Source organism: Amblyraja radiata, chromosome 33, assembly GCF_010909765.2.
Source record: "Amblyraja radiata isolate CabotCenter1 chromosome 33, sAmbRad1.1.pri, whole genome shotgun sequence".
Lineage (NCBI taxonomy): Eukaryota > Metazoa > Chordata > Chondrichthyes > Rajiformes > Rajidae > Amblyraja > Amblyraja radiata.
This window is the reverse complement of record NC_045988.1, coordinates 28,147,471-28,165,455: the sequence shown is the minus strand read 5'-3', so window position 1 is coordinate 28,165,455 and position 17,985 is coordinate 28,147,471. Positions and strand designations below refer to the sequence as shown.

At 45.9% G+C, this 17,985-nt stretch overlaps 1 protein-coding gene across 4 annotated transcripts in view; it reads left to right on the top strand.

The window, feature by feature from the left end:
• Positions 1 to 10,128: 10,128 nt before the first annotated feature.
• The window catches only part of aplp2 (amyloid beta precursor like protein 2), a 128,154-nt gene continuing 120,297 nt past the window's right edge, over positions 10,129 to 17,985 (top strand). For 2 of the 4 annotated variants that reach the window (XM_033049758.1, XM_033049757.1), the window contains exon 1: positions 10,242 to 10,434. In XM_033049758.1, coding sequence (XP_032905649.1) covers positions 10,351 to 10,434 — 84 coding nt within the window. In that variant the 5' untranslated portion in view covers positions 10,242 to 10,350. Of the gene's footprint in view, positions 10,435 to 17,985 lie in introns of all 4 variants that reach the window. The other 2 variants (XM_033049760.1, XM_033049759.1) reach the window with 2 other exon arrangements.

The window sequence follows — 17,985 nt, the reverse complement described above, 5'->3', positions numbered from 1 at the left end:
TGCTGCAAGGACATCAGAATTTCCCCTGAATAAGGGGATTAATAAAGTCTATCAATCAATCAATCAATCAATTACTGTTGAGTAAATGTAACTACAGGGGCACGAGGGAGGAGCTGGTAAAAGTTAATTAGAAAGGGACCCTAGCATGGTGGAGCAACAATGGTAAGAGTTTCTACCAGTAATTCAGAAGACGCAGGATCTTTTCTTCCCAAAGAGGAAGAAACATATTTTAGGAAGAATGAGGCAAATACAGCATTAAAGCAAGAGAAGGCATATAATATGGCAAAGATTAGTGGGAAGCTTGTGGATTTGGAGGCCCTTAATAGCCCCCCCCAAAAAACTAAAGAAGCAAGGAGAGAAAAGATGAAATTCATCTAGCCAATAATATAATAGAGCATACCAGGGTTTTCTGCTACATAATTAGTAAAAAAAAGAGGCAAGGGACAACTAGAAAATGATGCTGGCGAGGTGGTAATGGGAAAAAAGAAATGGTGGATGAACTGAATAAGCTATTTGTGTCAGTCTTCATGATGGAAGACACCAACAACATGCTAGAAATTTGAGAGTCGAGGGCAGAAGTGAGTGCAGTCACAGCTATTAAGGAGAACGTGCTTGGGAAGTTAAAGGGTCCAAAGGTGTATAAGTCACTTGGACCAGATGGACTAAACCCCAGGGTTCTGAAAAATATAGCTGTAGAGATCGTGGATGCATAAGTAGTAATCTTTCAAAAATCACTGGAGTCAGGAATAGTTCCAGAGGACTGGAAAATTGTGAATGTAACTCCACTGATTAAGAAACGAGCTAGGCAAAAGAAAGGAAATGTTTCGGCCCGAAATGTTGCCTATCTCCTTCGCTCCATAGATGCTGCTGCACCTGCTGAGTTTCTCCAGCATTTTTGTGTACCAAAGGAAATGATAGGCCAGTTAGTCTGTCTTCAGTGGTTGTAAGATTTTAGAGTCCATCATGAAGGATGAGATTTTGGGGGACCTGGAAGCACATGATAAAATAGGCTGAAGTCAGTCAGGTTTTGTTAAGGGGATATCTTGCCAGACAAATCTGTTGGAATTCTTTGTGGAAATAACAAGCAGGATAGACAAAGGAGTGTCAGTGTGTGTTGTTCACTTGGATTTTCAAAAGGTCTTTGATAAGGTGCCACATGCGGGGCTGCTAAAGATAGGAGCCCATGGTATTCTCGGCAAGGTACCAGCATGAATAGAAGATTGGCCAACTGGCAGAAGTGAAGATGGTTGTGAAAATTTGCAGCAGGATCTTGATCGATTGGCCAGGTGGGCTAAGGAATGGTTGATAGAATTTAATACAGATAAATGTAAGCAGTTGCATTTTGGGAAGTCTAACATGGGCAGGACCTACACAATGAATGGTAGGGCTCTGAGGAATGTTGTAGACTAGGAGTGCAGGTACATGGTTCCTTGAAGGTCGAGTCGCAGGTAGATAAGGTGGTCAAAAAGGCTATTGGCACATTGGCCTTCATCAGTCAGAGTATTGAGTATAGATGTTGGGAGGTCAAGTTGTAGTTGTATAAGACGTTGGTGAGACTGCATTTAGAGTATTGTGATCAGTTCTGGGTACCATGTTATAGGAAAGATGTTGTCAAGCTACAAAGGGTAGAGAAGATTTACAAGGATGTTGCTAGGACTAGAATGTCTGGGCTCCGCCAAAGTTTACAAAACAGTTAGACAGGTACATGGATAGGACAGGCTTGGAGGGTTATGAACCAAACGCAGGCAGGTGGGACTAGTGTAGTTGGAACACGTTGGCCGGTGTGGGCAAGTTGGGCCGAAGGGATTGTTTCCACACTGTATCACTCTATGACTCTAAGGCAAAGTGTGGGAATAAAGAGGGTCTTTTCACGTTGGCTAACGGTGACTAGTACTGTCCATAGGGATCGGTATTGGGTCCGGTACTTTTCGCAATATATGTTAATGACCTGATAATGGAATTGATAGCTTTGTGGCCAGGTTTGTGGATGGTACAAAGATAGGTGGAGGGGCAGCTAGTTTTGAGGAAACAGGAAATCTGCAGAAGGACTCGGACAGGTTGGGAAAGTGGGCAAAGAAGTGGCAAATGGAATACAGCGTAGCAAAGTGTACAGTCATTCACTTTCATAAAGGTGAATATTATTTGGGGTGTGGGTTCAGGATGGGGAGTGGGTTCAGAAATCAGAGGTGCAAAGGGCCTTGGAGTGCTTGTAGGATTCAGGATTCCCAAAAGGTTATTTTGCATCTGCCCCCCAGAATGAGGTGTTCCATACCAGGGCATCGGAGATGTTCTCATTCTTTAGGAAACGGAGGTTCCCCTCTTCCATTATAGATGAGGCTCTCACTAGGGTCTCCTTGATATCCTGCAGCTCCGCTCTTACTCCCCCCTCCCCACATTCGCAACAAGGCCAGAGTCCCCCTTGTCCTCACCTTCCACCCCAGCATCCGTCGCACACAGCATATAATCCTCCAACACCTCCAACGGAATCCCAACTACTCGCCACATCTTCCCATCTCCACCCCTTTCTGCTTTCCGCAGAGACCGTTCCCTCCGGAACTACCTGGTCAACTCGTCCCTTCCCATTCCCAGGTACTTTCTCCTTCCCCCTCGACTCCATCCAAGATCCCAAACAGTCTTTCCAGGTGAAGCAGAGGTTCAGTTGCACCTCCTCCAACCTCATCTACTGTATCCGCTGTTCCAGGTGTCAACTTCTCTACATCGGCGAGACCAAGCGCAGGCTTGGCGATCATTTCACTGAATAGAATAGAATAGAATAGAATAGAATCTTTAATTGCCACGCAACCAGGGTTGGTGGTATTTGGGTTCGGTACATGATGGTACACTGCTTTTGTTACATACCACTAATAACACAGATCACCGTAATAAAGTGCATCCATACCACATCACAAATCACAAATCTCACCAACAATACATAGTGCAAAAGAACAAACAAAGACCATAGACAAGACACTGTATACATCAAAAGTCATATTATTGTCTGATTATTGGACGGAATTGAGAGTTCTTATTGCTGAGGGGAAGAAACTGTTTTTAAAGCGGGTGGTTTTAGTAGCAAGTGACCTGAGGCGCCTCCCCGAAGGGAGAGACTGAAAAAGGTGATTTGCTGGATGGGAGTGGTCCGAGATGATCTTTTTTGCCCGTTGTGAGGTACGTTGGAGATAACTGGAATGGATTGAGGGGAAGAGGGAGTTGATGATCCTGGAGGCCTTGGAGACAATGCGTTGTATTCTGTGTAGTGAGTGACTATCGGTGTTACCGTACCAGACTGTGATTGAGGAGGTGATGATGCTTTCAATGATTGATTGATAGAAACGGACCAGGAGGTGTTTATCGACTCTGAACTTTTTGAGCTCTGCTCAGTCCGTCTTAACTTACCTGATCTCCCGGTGGCTCAGCACTTCAACTCCCCCTCACATTCCCAATCTGACCTTTCTGTCCTGGGCCTCCTCCATTGTCAGAGTGACGCCCAGTGCAAATTGGAGGAACAGCACCTCATATTTCCCTTGGGTAATTTACACAACAGTGGTATGAAAATTGACTTCTCTAACTTCAGATAGCCCTTGCTTTCTCTCTCTCCATCCCCTGCCCCTTCCCAGTTTTCCCACTAGTATTTCTGTCTCCGCCTACATTCTATCTTTGTCCTGCCCCTCCCTTGACATCAGTCTGAAGAAGGGTCTCAACCCGAAATGTCCCCATTCCTTCTCTCCGGAGATGCTGCCTCACCTGCTGAGTTACTCCAGCATTTTGTGTCTATCTCGATTTAAACCAGCATCTGCAGTTCTTTCTTACACAGGTTATTTTGCAGGTTGTATCAGTAGTAAGGATGGCACATTACATCCTTGCTTTTATATTCAAGAGGACTAGAATATAAGTGAGCAGTTCTGGGCCCCATATCTGAGGAAGGATGTACTGGTGTTGGAGAGTCCAGCGGAGGTTTACAGGGCTGCCAACTCTCACGCATTGAGCGTGAGAATCACACATTTCGACAAATTCTCAAGCTGATCACAAATTTCTCACACTCTGTCGTATATCAACTGAGCGTGGGCCGCGGGTGTTAGAGAGCTGGGGCTAAGGGAGGGATGGAAGCACAAGCAGCAGCGGGGACAGATGCGGACGGGGAGCCGGGGCTGGCGAGTGTTTGCTGGGGTTGGCGAGTGTTTGTCGGGCTGGCGAGTGTTTGCCGGGCTGGCGAGTCGCTCGCTGCTGTTCAGGCCATGGAGCAGCCTCAATGCAAGCCACAGGGCCGTTGGAAGGTTGCACTCCGGCCATGGAGCAGCTTCAGTGCAAGAGTCCCGAGCCGTCGGAGGCGTCGGAAGCCGTGAGAGCCTCTGTGCCGAATGTGCCCAGGTGATCGGCATGGATCAGGCTGCAGCTCAGTGCATCTAGGAGGACAACTAGTGGCTGCTGGAAGTAAGTACCAAGCACTGGGTAGAAACGGTGGAAGATAATGGCCTTCCAATGGGGGTGGTTGGAGAAAGCATCCTGCTTGCCTGCTAGATTTTCACTTACTGTAACTGCAGGAAAAGTGTTCCCGATGTTGGGGGAGTTTAGAACCAGGGGATCACAGTTTAAGAATAAATGGTAGGCCATTTAGGACTGAGATGAGGACAAACTTTCTTCACGCAGAGAGTTGTGAATCTGTGGAATTATCTGTCACAGAAGGCAGTGGAGGCCAATTCACTGGATGTTTTAAAGATAGTTACATTTAGCTCTTGGGACTAACGAAATCAAGGGATATGGGGAAAAAACAGGAAAGAGGTACTGATTTTAGATGAACAGCCATGATCATATTGAATAGCAGTGCTGGCTCGAAGGGCGGAATGGCCTATTCCTGCACCTATTTTCTATGCTTGAGTATATGGCAATAAAACTCAACCACTTGATTTTGAAGCATTCATGCATGGTGGAGGTATAATATAGTCATAGAGTGATACAGTGTGAAAACAGGCCCTTCGGCCCAACTTGCCCTCACCTGCCAACATGTCCCAGCTACACTACCTGCTTTTGGTCCATATCCCTCCAAACCTGTCCTATCCATGTATCAGTCTAACCGTTTCTTAAATGTTGGGATAGTCCCTGCCTCAACTACTTTCTCTGGCAGCTTGTTCCATACACCCACCATCCTTTGTGTGGAAAAAGTTACCCCTTAATAAGGTACCTCTTAAAAATACTACAAACAAAAAAACATTGAAATCATACTTCTACAATGCACTAAAACATGATTTTAGTACATCAAATTTCAAAAAGTCCCTACCGTGGGAGGGGACACACTCTCTCCCCACTCGGTTGCTCCACACCCACAGCTTCTCCGCACTCGGTTGCTCCACTCCCTCACCGGGTACCCCCAAGGCCAGTGATCGCTCAGCCCCCCACTTTCAAAAACGCTCCGTGGCCTCTGGTTCATACAGAGAACACTGCCAGATGTGAGCGGGGAACTGAGGCCAGTTGTCCGAGATGTCTGGATCCCAATGCTCAGCGCTTCGTGTTTCGGAGTTGACTAATGTTATTGATATGTAATTAGCCTGATTTGTAATTAGTTGACAAAACCTTAATTTATTAATCTGGAATATCCAGGGAAATGGGATAAGTGTAATATTAAAATGACATGCAAGGTGTCAAGCTGTCTGTCTCAGCATACAGCCCCGATAACCCATTATTTCCTTCAGTTCAATATTGGGCAGGTAGCACTATTGCCATTTGCCACTCAACTATTATGTTTGTTTACCTCATCGACTATTTCTAACCCCCCCCCCCCCTCAAATTCCTTTGGCAGGTTGAATAGAAATGGCCCCAATCTCATTGTTTTATTAATTGAACACTAGATGAACATCCTCAAGGAGTATAGTCAGATGGAAACTGATTCAGATGTGATGCTTAAGAGCTTGTTCAAAGAAGGGGCATATTTTAAAGGAGTGACAGAGATACATCTGAAGATTCAATGTTTAATATAGTAATTGTGCTGATACTGACTCCAGCCAACCACCTAATGAATATCATCCATTCCGGAGGTTTTACTTTTCTGATGCCATTTAAACTTCACTTGGATGTCAATCACTTCAATGTAAAAGTAATTGGGAATGGGGAGCATTGGAACAAAAATTTGCCCACGGTACATATTAACTGTAATATAATAATGTATGCATATTGGTAGGTGCAATCAAAACAAAGATATGTTTATCATTGTGTTATGAATACCACAGAAAATATGATGTACTCTCAATATCACATTTAATAGAATAATATTGCTTAAATATATAGTTATTGGACTTTGCATTTCGGAAAAGTCCCAGCAGAGAGGAAGTCAGCAAAATACTGAAAATATTGGGGGTGAAAATGATTTCAGGCCAGTTTGTTAGGAAAATGAAGGAAATGGTAACAGAATACTTATATAACTGAGCGAGTATAATTTTATTGATGAGAAATTGTGTTCAACCAATTGATGACTTCTTTGACAAAGTAACTAGCATGTTGGATAACAAGGAAGCCTTGTTAACAAAGGTGTAGCAAATTTTGTTACACAAGTGCCCCATAAAAGATTACCGCATTAGATAAGCACCTGTGGACTTGAACGTAATAGGTTGTCCAGGGGGTCAGATATGGGGCTTTATGTGTGGGCCAGATATATTGTCAGTGCAAAGGGGGCAAGGAGCAAGGCCAAGTGTGCATCCAGAGTCAAGGTCTGGAATAGTACAAGGGGGGCAGTCAAAGCTGGGACAATGGGAGTGTTCAGCACTGGGAACCTAAGCAGGTAAACAGCTATGATCAGGGCAGTAAAGGGGGCCAGGTGTAAGGCTGGATTCAGGGTCAGGAATCAGAGAAGGTATGCAACTGGAGTCAGGGTCAGGAGTAGTACCAGGTGTGCTGTGAGACCCAGGTTGGTCAACATGGGCCAAGTGTTTGATTGTAATCTGATTTCCATACATGAATATACTAAGATCATTCATGTGCTGCACCTGTTGATCAGAGCCTGTCTCTACTGTGGAATGTAATTAGGAATGTAATTTAGCCTTATCTTATTCATAGCTAATCCAATTTAAAGCATAAATATTGCATTCAAGTGTAAGTTAAAAGACTCGCTACAGTGTGCACCACATTGCACAATTTCAAGCTGAAAAATGCAAAAGCTCCGTACCAATGATAGGGGGGGACGGGGGGACACCCTCCTCCAACAACCTCCTCCCCCCTCAGTCGCTATGCTCCCTCGGGCTTGGTCTCTCTCAATTTCTCACTCCCAACTCTCACCCAATGTTGGCAGCCCTGGGTTTATGAGAATGATTCTAGGGATAGTTGGGTTGACGTATGAGCATTTGATGGCTCTGGGCCTCTACTCGCTGTAGTTTAGAAAGATGAGTGGGGATCTATTGAAACCTACCAATGAGGGCACAGCCTCAGAATAAAAGGACTGAGATTGGAGATGGGAGCAATTTATTTAGCCAAAGAGTGGTGAATCTGTGAAATTCATTGACACAGAGGGTTTTTAAAGCAGAGATTGATTAGGGTGTCAAAATGACAGGGAGAAGGCTGGAGAATGGTTGAGAGGGAATAAAAGATCAGCCATGATCGAATAGGACAGCAGACTCGATAGGTTGAATGGCTGAAGTAAGGCCATAAGATGTAGGAGCAGAAGTAGGCCATTCAGCCTAGCAAAAGGGACTACAGAAGCATGACGGAGGAGCTGGCCAAAGTTGACTGGAAAGCGACCCTGGCAGGAATGATGGTGGAACAGGAGTTTCTGGGAATAATCCAGAAGAAGTAGGATCTTTTCATTCCAAAGAGTAAGAAAGATTCCAGGGGGAGAATGAGGAGCCCGTGGCTGACAAGGGAAGTCAAGGACAGCATAAAACTAAAAGTGAAGGTATATAACATCGCAAAGAAGTCAGAGGATTGGGAAGCTTTTAAAGAACAACAGAAGTTAACTTAAAAGGCAATACGGGGAGAAAAGATAAAATACGAAGGTATGTTCGCCAATAGATAAAAGATGATAGCAAGAGTTTCTTCAGTTATATAAAGAGTAAGAAAGAGGCAAGAGTGGACGTTGGGTTGCTGAAGAATGATGCTGGTGATAATGGGGAATAAAGAAATGGTAGAGGAATTGAATTACTTTTTTGCATCAGTCTTCACAGTGGAAGACACCAGCAACCTGCCTGAAATTTATGAGAGTCAGGGGGTGGAAGTTAGTGAAGTGGCTATTACTAAGAGAAGGTGCTTGGGAAGCTGAAGGGCTAAAGGTGGATAAGTCACCTGGGCCGGATGTACTGCACCCTAGGGAATAGGATGTTTCCATTAGTGGGAGAGTCTAGGACCAGAAGTCATAGCCACTGAATTAAAGGATGTTCCTTGAGAAAGGAGATGAGGAGGAATTTCTTTAGTCAGTGGGTGCTGAATCTGTGGAATTCGTTGCCAAAGAAGGCTGTGGAGGCCAAGTCAATGGATCTTTTCAAGGCTGAGATAGATAGATTGTTGATTAGTATGACCGTCAGAGGTTATGGGAAGAAGGCAGGAGAATGGGGTTAGGAGGGTGAGATCGATCAGCAATGGTTGAATGGTGGAATAGACGTGATGGGTCAAATGGCCTAATTCTGTTCCTATCACTTATGACCTAATGATCTCTTAATTACATTTTTGTTATGGCTATAATAATACAATCCAAGAAGTCTTTCAATTTCCTGAGTTAATCTGCCTTACTTGTAAAGCTTCTTGCATTAAAATAAATGCAGTTTTGTGTTTTGGACCCAGCTTGCTTCCTGTCCTGCCCCTGTCTGTTCTGCCGACTGAACTTGCCCACTTTAACTAAACAATTTGCCTCATCTTTTTAATCTGCAACACTATGACTTTGGCATACGAGTTTTTATATATTTTTAAAGTGAGAAGCAATTTGTAATGGTGGTATTTAGAACCACAGTGAGCTGCTTCAATGCAATTTATGCAATGCATACATTTCATCTCCAGATACAGCAGATGATTCAGTTACAAATGGAATGTTGTCCTTAATCGCAACAAAATTCTGCAATTCCACAGGGCCTTTGTGGAATATAAATCTGTCATCATGCATGCAAGATTTGGTCTCCATATCTACGGAAGTCTATAATTGCTTGGAGGTGGTGCAATGCAGTTAAATGTAAACAAGGCAAAACTGTTTAGAATTGAACAAAATCATTCCCCAAAAGGCCCCAAGATTCATTTGTTAATTATCTCCATATATTTAGTATAAAACAGCCTGTTACTGCCTTGGTTAATCAGCACATTGATCTTGTGAACCATCTCATACATTCCATGGATTTATCCTCCATATCATTACACCAATCTGGTTTGCCCAATCTAGATATAGCTTAAATTTCTCCATGAAAATTGTATTACTTTTGGTTGCATTTGCCTCCAATTCTCTGAGTTATGCTCTGAACTACATGGCCACTCCCGCCTAGAGGCCTGTGGACAACTCCTACCATTGTTTTCCACCCTTCTCTATTTCTTAATTCCACCCAACATTCATTCTACTAATTGAGATCCTTTCTCTCTACTAATTTTATTCCATTCTTCATAATCCATCTTTTCCATTTTTCCTATCTCTTCTAAAAAAATTAATTTATTTCCCAACTTTGGGCACCTTGCAACCCAAATCCCTGCAATGGCAAATATATTATTACTTCTCTTGTCCCTCAAATTTGTTTACCTTATTTCTACTTCTGTGTGCAACATGTTTCTTCCCACCATTTCCCCCTGACAGTACCCTACACTAAGTTTTCCCTCATCTGAACTCTCCAGCATCCTCACCTATTTCGCTTATTAACAGCCCTGGATATCCAACACATTTAGACTCTGGTCCCAGCTCAGTATAAGTGAAGGTTGCCCTGACAGAACACCTACCACTTTGCTCAACTAGATGGGATTTGGATGGAGAGAAACAGAAAGATGAAGAGAGTTGGGTCAGGGAGAGTAACTGAGTAAGAGAGAGGAGAATTGGAGTGGGGCTGTGTGGGAGAAGCTGGGAGACAGAAGAGTGAGGGGAAATGTGTAGAGTTGAAGAATGGGAGATGGAGGAAAGAGAGCGAGGTAAGGTGCGAAGACATTGCTTCCTCCTTCTTTCAGCTGTGTAACTTGGTAACATGGAGCGGAAGCGCAGGTGGAGGACGTGCCGTTCGTGAGCGAGCACGTCGGGCTGCGTGGGCTGGGGGCGTGCCGTTCGTGAGCGAGCACGTCGGGCTGCGTGGGCTGTGGGCGCGCCTCGCCGCGCCGCGCAGTTGCTTGATACTTGGGGGCGCGCAGGAGCTGGTGTCTAGTCGACGCTCGGGACGAGAGGCTGAGTGGAGCGGGAGCAGGAGCAGGTCCGCCATGGCAACCGGAGCCGTCCTTGCCCTTGTCGGCCGCTTGCTGCTGCTGCTGGCGGCACAGCCCGCGGGGGCTGCCTATATCGAGGTAAGGAGCCCGCCGTGTCCCGTCCGCCCCAGGAGGGTGGCGACCCGGCCCGTTATCTATCTCCGCCCTTGGATTTACCACAGAAATCAGTGCCGCCCGACTCTGCGCCACATCGCCGGCCGGGGAGTAGCCCCCCTTGCCCGGCCTGGTGGGATGGGGCCGCGCGAGGCCGGGACACGGAGGCTGCATGGAGTGGGTGCGGGCTGCATTGCGCTGGGCCAGGCGCAGGAAGGGAGGGAGGGGCTGTGGTGTCTGGCTGAGGCTTGAAGGGAGTGGTTGTGGTTAGACTGAGGAGAGGATGGAAGGGTTATGGTGTCTGGCTGAGGCGGAGAGAGAGGGCTTGTGGTCAGGCTGACGACGGGAGAGAGGGGTTGCGGCCGCTGGCTGAGGGTTGTGGTGGCTGACACGGAGGGAGGGAGGAGTTGTGGTGGTCAGGCTGAGGAGGGGAGGGACTGTAGGGGTTGGTTAACGAGGGAGATGGTGGGTGGGAGAGGCAAGTGTGGAGCGTAGGTGCAGACACCAGAATAATGGTGGTGTGGATTGAGAGGGAAAAGAGAACAATCATTTGGCAGCATCGGGGAGGAGGAGGAGGAGGGGTGGTTGTGTCTATGAGTTGGGAGGAGGCTTTGTGTAGATGAGCCTTGGGGGAGGGTACCCAACGTGGGGGGGTGGGGGGAGTTATGCCTTGAACTGGGAGTTGGAGGGGAAGAGGTTGTCTTCATCGTCGGTTAGGAGGTGGTAGAAACAAGGGTTTTTGCTGTCCATCCCAATGTAGGTGGGGCAGGTTGTGTGGGTTCCCTTTGATGGTGAGGACAGAGAAGGCAGCGTACGTGTCCTGGAGGGCCATTTGTATGCTCAGGGAAGAGGGGTAAGTGAGACCAGGGACTGTTGGTTTGGGGATGTTTTGGGTAGGTGGGCGTGATGTTCCTGGTAGACTGTGTGTAGCAGAAATGCATGGGCTGACATTGGGATGACATTAGTGACAAGGTGAACCCTCTGGTCTTGCAATACCATCTGGTGGACTGCAGCCCTGGTGGTCAATGGTCCTGAATCTCTAAGAGGGTGACTGTCACTCCACTGTTTACCGATGGGTGAATGGCCTTTGGACAGTTGATCCTTTCCCAGTGTCATGAAGTTGTTTTGGGGGGATTACGGGGAAGACCTGACTCCATTCTGTTGGAGGCTTTAACATTGGCATTTTCCAATTCTTGGAATAGATTTAGTATTTCTGGAAGCAGTCCTGCAGTATTTTCCTTTGCTAATAGCTCTAGTTTTGATCTTGTGCTAGAAAATGCAACTGTTTGCTGATACACTGTGGACTGTATAGCGTATTCTTGATCTACATTTCTGGCACTTGGCACCAATTTGCAATTCCTCACATTGTTCCTTGCACAAACTATTAATCAGGCACAGTGTTGGCTGCCCGGAAATATTTTTGTTTGGGCATCACATAGATCAAAACAAAAACTTTGCAAATAGTCTGCATAATACCTAAACACGAGTGCGCCAGCTGGCAATATATTACAGTTGCGTGGCTACTGCTGTGTTCGCTGTTGCATCGCTGTTTCAGTGACTTCCATGTACTCTTGTCGAGACTTCACAGTTTTGGTTACATTTGCAAATAAATGTGTTAAAATTACCTATTGTTAATCAAATGTATCTTTCAGTGGAATTTTTGCTTGTAATTGGAACAAGTTCAAGAGCATCAAAGGTAATGGGCAGAATGTTTACATCATAACTTCTCTTCGTATTAATCTTCATGAGAGCAGGAATAACTACAAGGCATGAAATACAAAGTTTTGCATGGACGTGGCAACGGTTTATCGCAATAGCTATTGGAAGAAACTTGAAGGGTGGCAAGATATAGCAACGGTTATAGTAACAGTTCTCGGGATCTGCAATCAATTCCGTGTGCAGAACTTGCGTGTTCTCTTTGTGGCATCACAGGTTTCCTCTGGGGGCTCCAGTTTCCTTCCACAGACCAACAACGCATTGGCAGCTTAATTAACTGTTCTAAAAATGAACTCTACTCAATCATCCCATGGTAGTGGAGAAAACCAAGGGGGAGTTGTTGGATATGAGTGAGAGAGAATAAGTTGCAGAATACAGGGAAGAAAGGAGAACAGGAAAGGGATTCACGAGAGACCTTAGATGCTGGAGCAGGAATTGGATTTGTAAGCAACTGCAGATGCTGGAGCACGAAGTGCAGCAGGACAATGGAGATGCAAAGAGGCTTCTGTCACCTGCTGGAGTACTCTAGTACTTTGTGTTTTGTTCAAGGAATGGGATTGATTCCTTGGGAGAGACACAAAAATCTGGAGAACAGGTCTAAAGAAGGGCCTCGACCCGAAACGTCACCTATTCCTTTTCTCCAGACCTGCTGAGTTACTCCAGCTTTTTGTCTATCTTCGGTTTAAACTAGCATCTGCAGTTCCTTCTATTGATCCCTCGGGAGCTGGCATGGACCCAATGGACTCGCTTTCTTCGAAGTTGAAGATGAGAAGTGCTGGTTACTGTAGTTTAGAATGTGAAATAATGGTAAGAAGGGAGAATATGTTTTTGAAAACCAGTGGAGACTGAAATATAGATTATTTTAGCCCCAGAGACAACGCAAACTGAAGGGGTCATAACTGGGATACACAAAAGAATGCAGATGCTGGAATCCGGAGCAAAAAAAATAAATATTTTGGAAGAACTTGGTGGGTCAGGCAGAAATAATAAATGGAAATCCAACTTTCTTCACAGATGCTGCCAGACCTGTTAGGTTCCCCTGGCAGCTTGATCTTTGCTCATAACTTGATGCTCATAACTTTTTTTTAGTCCTGGTATGAAATGTTGGTTTTCATTGTCTGAATAAAATATCTTGATGAAGCCTCAGAGTCAATGTTGAAGAAATGTCATGAAGCAATGTTATATAATACAGATGCAAGTAAAAGGGCTGAGGTTAGAAACTAGGAACCGCAGATGCTGGTTTACAAAAAAAAAAAGTTTTGGAGTAGCTCAGGGGGTCAGGCAACTTCTCTGGAGAACATAGATAGGTGACCTTTCAGGTCGGATGGGGGTGAGAGGAAAGGCAAAACAAAACCTGGCAGGTAATAGGTGATGCAGGTTAGGGGGGGGGGGGGGGTGATACACAGACGGTTAGATAATGGCAGAAGATGTGAGATGAAAGGATTGAAGAGTTGAGAATTGTGAAGCAAGAGGAACAAATGTAGGTGGAAGAGGGGAAAAATAAGTGCTACTCCAGGTGGGATCACCTGAAATTGGAGAATTCAGTATTCATACTGTTGGGTTGCAAGCTACCTGTGGAATATGAGGTGCTATTCCTCCAGTTGGCAAGTTGCCACATTCTGTTTCAATGGAAGAGGCGAAACACATGGGAAGGGAAGTTAAAATAGCAATTGGGAGATCCAGTAGATCCACTTGGAGATCCACTTGGCTACTGCTATACCCTCGCATAACGGTAGCCAAGTCTATGCTTGGTCTTGCCGATGTACAGGAGGCCACATTGGGAACACCGGATGCAGTATGATGAGACGCATATGAACCACTGCCTCACCTGGAAGGACTGCTGTGGAAGAAGGTGATCGGGGAGGTATAGGGACAGGTATTACATCTGCGGTTGTAAGGGATATTACTTGTGGAGGGGTGGTTTAGGTGGAAAGGGATGAATTGTGGTCTCTGCAGAACTGGGTGGGGATGGGAAAATCTGACTGGAGGGATCACATTTGAGGTGATGGAAATGTTGGAGATTAATATGTTGGATTTGGAGGCTGGTAGGGTGAAAGGCGAGGACCTGGGGATCCTTATTCTGTCTATTGGCGAAAGAGCAGAACTACGGGACACAGGAGATGTGGGTGAGGGATCCATCTATGACAGAAAGGGGGGAAGAAATAGGACATCTTGGATGTCCTCAAATGGAAAGCCTCATCTTGGGAGCAGATGTGGCAAAGATGGAGGGTGGGGGAGAGTGTCTTTGCAAGAGGCAGGGTGGGAGGAGGTGTACAAGGTATGTAAACATTTACACAGATTGTTTGCCTCAATTACCTTCTCCATGCTGCAGCATGTAATACATTTCATCTTGGGTGGCAATTTTAATGTGCATTGCTGAAGACATGCTTTTATCTCAGCATGCCTAAGATTGCTAGCTTGTCTGCCTGTTCAGGGGAGATTTGATTCTGATACATAGCCTAGAGTTTGTGTTGTATGCAGCATTGATTTCCAATAATCGGGTCATTGTATGCAGGTGTGTGATGTACGCCATTTGCCTGTTTCAAAAGCATTAATGTTTGGATTCGGGAATAAATTGAATTGCTGGGCCTGTTTCAAATAACAGTAAGAATCTTTAGCTCAGGGTGGGAATGTCAAAGACTAGAGGGCATAGCTTTAGAATGAGTAGGAAGGAACTGCAGATGCTGGTTTAAACCAAAGATATACACAAAAAGTTGGAGTAACTCAGCGGGGCAGGCAGCATCTCTGGAGAGAAGGAATGGGTGATGTTTCGGGTTGAGACCCTTCCTCAGACTGTCCCGCTGAGTTACTCCAGCTTTTTGTGTCTATCTTAGCTTTAGAATGAGAGGGGCAAAGTGTAAAGAAGATGTATGGGGCAAGCTCTCCACACAGGGTGGTGGGTGCCTGGAATGCACTGACAAAAGTGGTTGTGGAGGTAGATACGATAGTTGCATTTAAGAGGCTTTTAAATAGACACATGGATAAACAGGGTATGTGGGATTATGAATTACATACAAACAGATGAGATTAGTTTATCTTGGCATCATGTTCAGCACAGACATTGTAGGCTGAAGGGCCTTTACTGTGCTGTTCTGCCTGGGTTATGTGTAGAGGCAGACAAAAAGCAGCTCATTTCAAAAAGATCAAAGCCTGTTTACATAATTCCTTTCAATTTTTGTCAGGATCTGTGATCTGATTCACTGAGATTTCATACTGTTGCATAAGCTTCAAGACTATTTTTAGCACATTTGAACATCATTGCCGTTCATAATTAACTGCACCGTGCTGATGTTGGGAAATTATCTTTAACGATCTCATTGTTGAACATTCATTGACTTCAGTCAGTAAACGTTTTCTGTTTTTCCATGACTGGGTAAGTTGCTTGAAATTTGGATTGGTGATGGTCGATGGGTCTGTTTTGTGTAAACAGCAATCGAATTTGCATAAACCAATGAGCAGCTTCTTCCTCTTTGAATCTTGAAAGATCATGGATTTTTTAAACTTTATCTCTTAATCTGTGAATCATCATTCACTTTGGGACAAAAAATATCCATGCTAAAGCTGATATGCTGACAAAGCTGAAGTCCTGACTTTCTTGTGGTCTCCCAGCAGTAACGTGTATATAGTGCTTGTATGTACATGTTAAAATCTGCATGACATTGCAGTGAGATTTAATGAATGTACATGTTGGAGCTTTGGGCTCAACTCAGTAGGAAGATTATGACAGTTACTGGTTTGATGACATATAGAAACGAGGGAAAGGGGGTTCCAATCTGCTGGAGAATCTGAGGGTCAGGCTGTATCTAGGGGTTTGAGGAGGAAAGGAATTGATGACATTGGATGAGATGAGTGTGGGTGCAAGGGATATGATTTGGAGTCATATGGTCAGTCATACAATGTGGAAACGAGCCCTTCAGTTCAACTTGCCCATGCTGGCCAACTAGTCCCACCTGTCTGTGTTTGGCATATATCCCTATAAACCTGTCCTATCTATCAGGCACGTGCCATGAGTAATTACTCAGGGTAGGCAGTCAGTCGGCTTTAAAAAAAAAAAAAAACCTTAAACCGCACATGCGCAGATTGTTTTCCTCTCAGTAAAAATAAAGAAAGTAACAATTCAATTTGCCCAAGGCTTCCAAATATCCTTCATTCCGAATTATTGAATGGGTGGAGGGTGACGGCAGGCGGAGAGATGGTGGGAAAAACGGGAGCACACCGGGACAAGTTGAATCAGTTGTGATCTTATTGAATGACAATACTAGTTCAAGGGACCAATTGGGGGTGAGTCTGGCCAGGGGTAAAGTTGCGGGAAGGGCAGGAGTGTTGAGAAGGAGGGGGTCGGGGATCATTTCAGCAGCTCACTCACTTACCGCTGCCGTGGCACTCCGGGCGTGGAGCCACAGCATTGTGGCTGGGGAGGAAAGCAGCTCGGGTGGCTGCGAGTGGCCGTCGGACTTCAGCGCCTTCTGCCGGCCCGCTCACCTCTGGCAGTGCTGTCCGTCTGAACAGTGATGGGACCAACTCAAGAGCAAAGATCGCGGAGCGGGTCAGCGAGCGATAGATAACAGTACAGCGGGCAGTGGACACTCCTGTCTCAGCACGAACAAGGGGCCAATTGAGTTTGGTCACACTGACACATGTAGTAAGCTCCACCGCCCGCTGACCCACTCTTGAGCAGGTTGCTTTGGCATGATCCCAGACCCCATCCTTCTCAACGCTCCTGCCCTCCCGCAACTTTACCACTGGCCAGACTCCCCACAGGCTGTGAAAGGAACTTTTCCCCCCCCTCTCGCCGGATTAACTTGCAGCCCTGATGGGACACCAGCCCGGAGCCGTGGAGAGAGTTCTCTGCGCTGGCTCTAAGCCTGGGCCGCAGTTCCCGTAAGTCCAGGCAGGGCTGATAAGTTAACCCAGCAAGACAGGCAGAGTTGAGCTGGATTTAGTGCTGCTTCTCTGTGCTGGCTGTGGGCGTCGGTCCCGTCCGACTCCCGACGTCTCCGGCCGCCCCCAGACGGGGGGGGGGGGGGCACTCGGGAGGGGACGAGGATGGTCCAGTGGCGGTTCGGCAGAGATTGTGGTGTCGGAGACCCGGGATCGATTCTGGCTGCAGATGACGCGCAGTTCTGTGTCCATGCCGCGGCAAGGCTGCCGAGAGTGTTTTTCGCTTGTGACCCATGACCTGGGCATGCACAGTCGGAATACCGAACTCGCTTATTAGGTGTGAAGGTCTCTATCTGAAACGTCACCTCTCCATGTTCTCCAGAGATGCTGTCTGACCTGCTGACTTACTCCAGCACTTTGTCTTCTTTTGTAATCTGCAGTTCCTTGTTTCTATTTCTTAATTGGATCTTTCCTCTGCCTCTTTTCCAAAGAAAACAATAGCAGCCTCATCAATCTCACCTTAAAGTTGTCAGAAAAATCTACAGCAGAATTGACCAGTTCTTTCAACAAGGGAGAGAGTAAGACTTTCATGGACAATGACAGCGTCCTCATAAATTTCCTTTGTAGTGCAATCACATCTTTGCCACAGTGTAGTCACCAGAACTCTTTGGTACTCAAACTCTGGTCTGCCTGATGTTACATAATTATTATTTTCGGAAGCAGTAACACTGGATTGAGAATGACTTGATTCCACTTCTGTTCTATTTGTTGTGAGATGGCTGATGAGGCCAATGGGGATCAACAGTTTTCTGCCACAAGTGGGGCGTGATGGAGGGCGGGTTGACTGTTTGGCTGGTGCAACGCTCCTGTGTGTTCCTGATAATAGGACTGGAGGTTCTCAATACTGTCCTAAATATCCCTTCTCTTGAGACCAGGGAT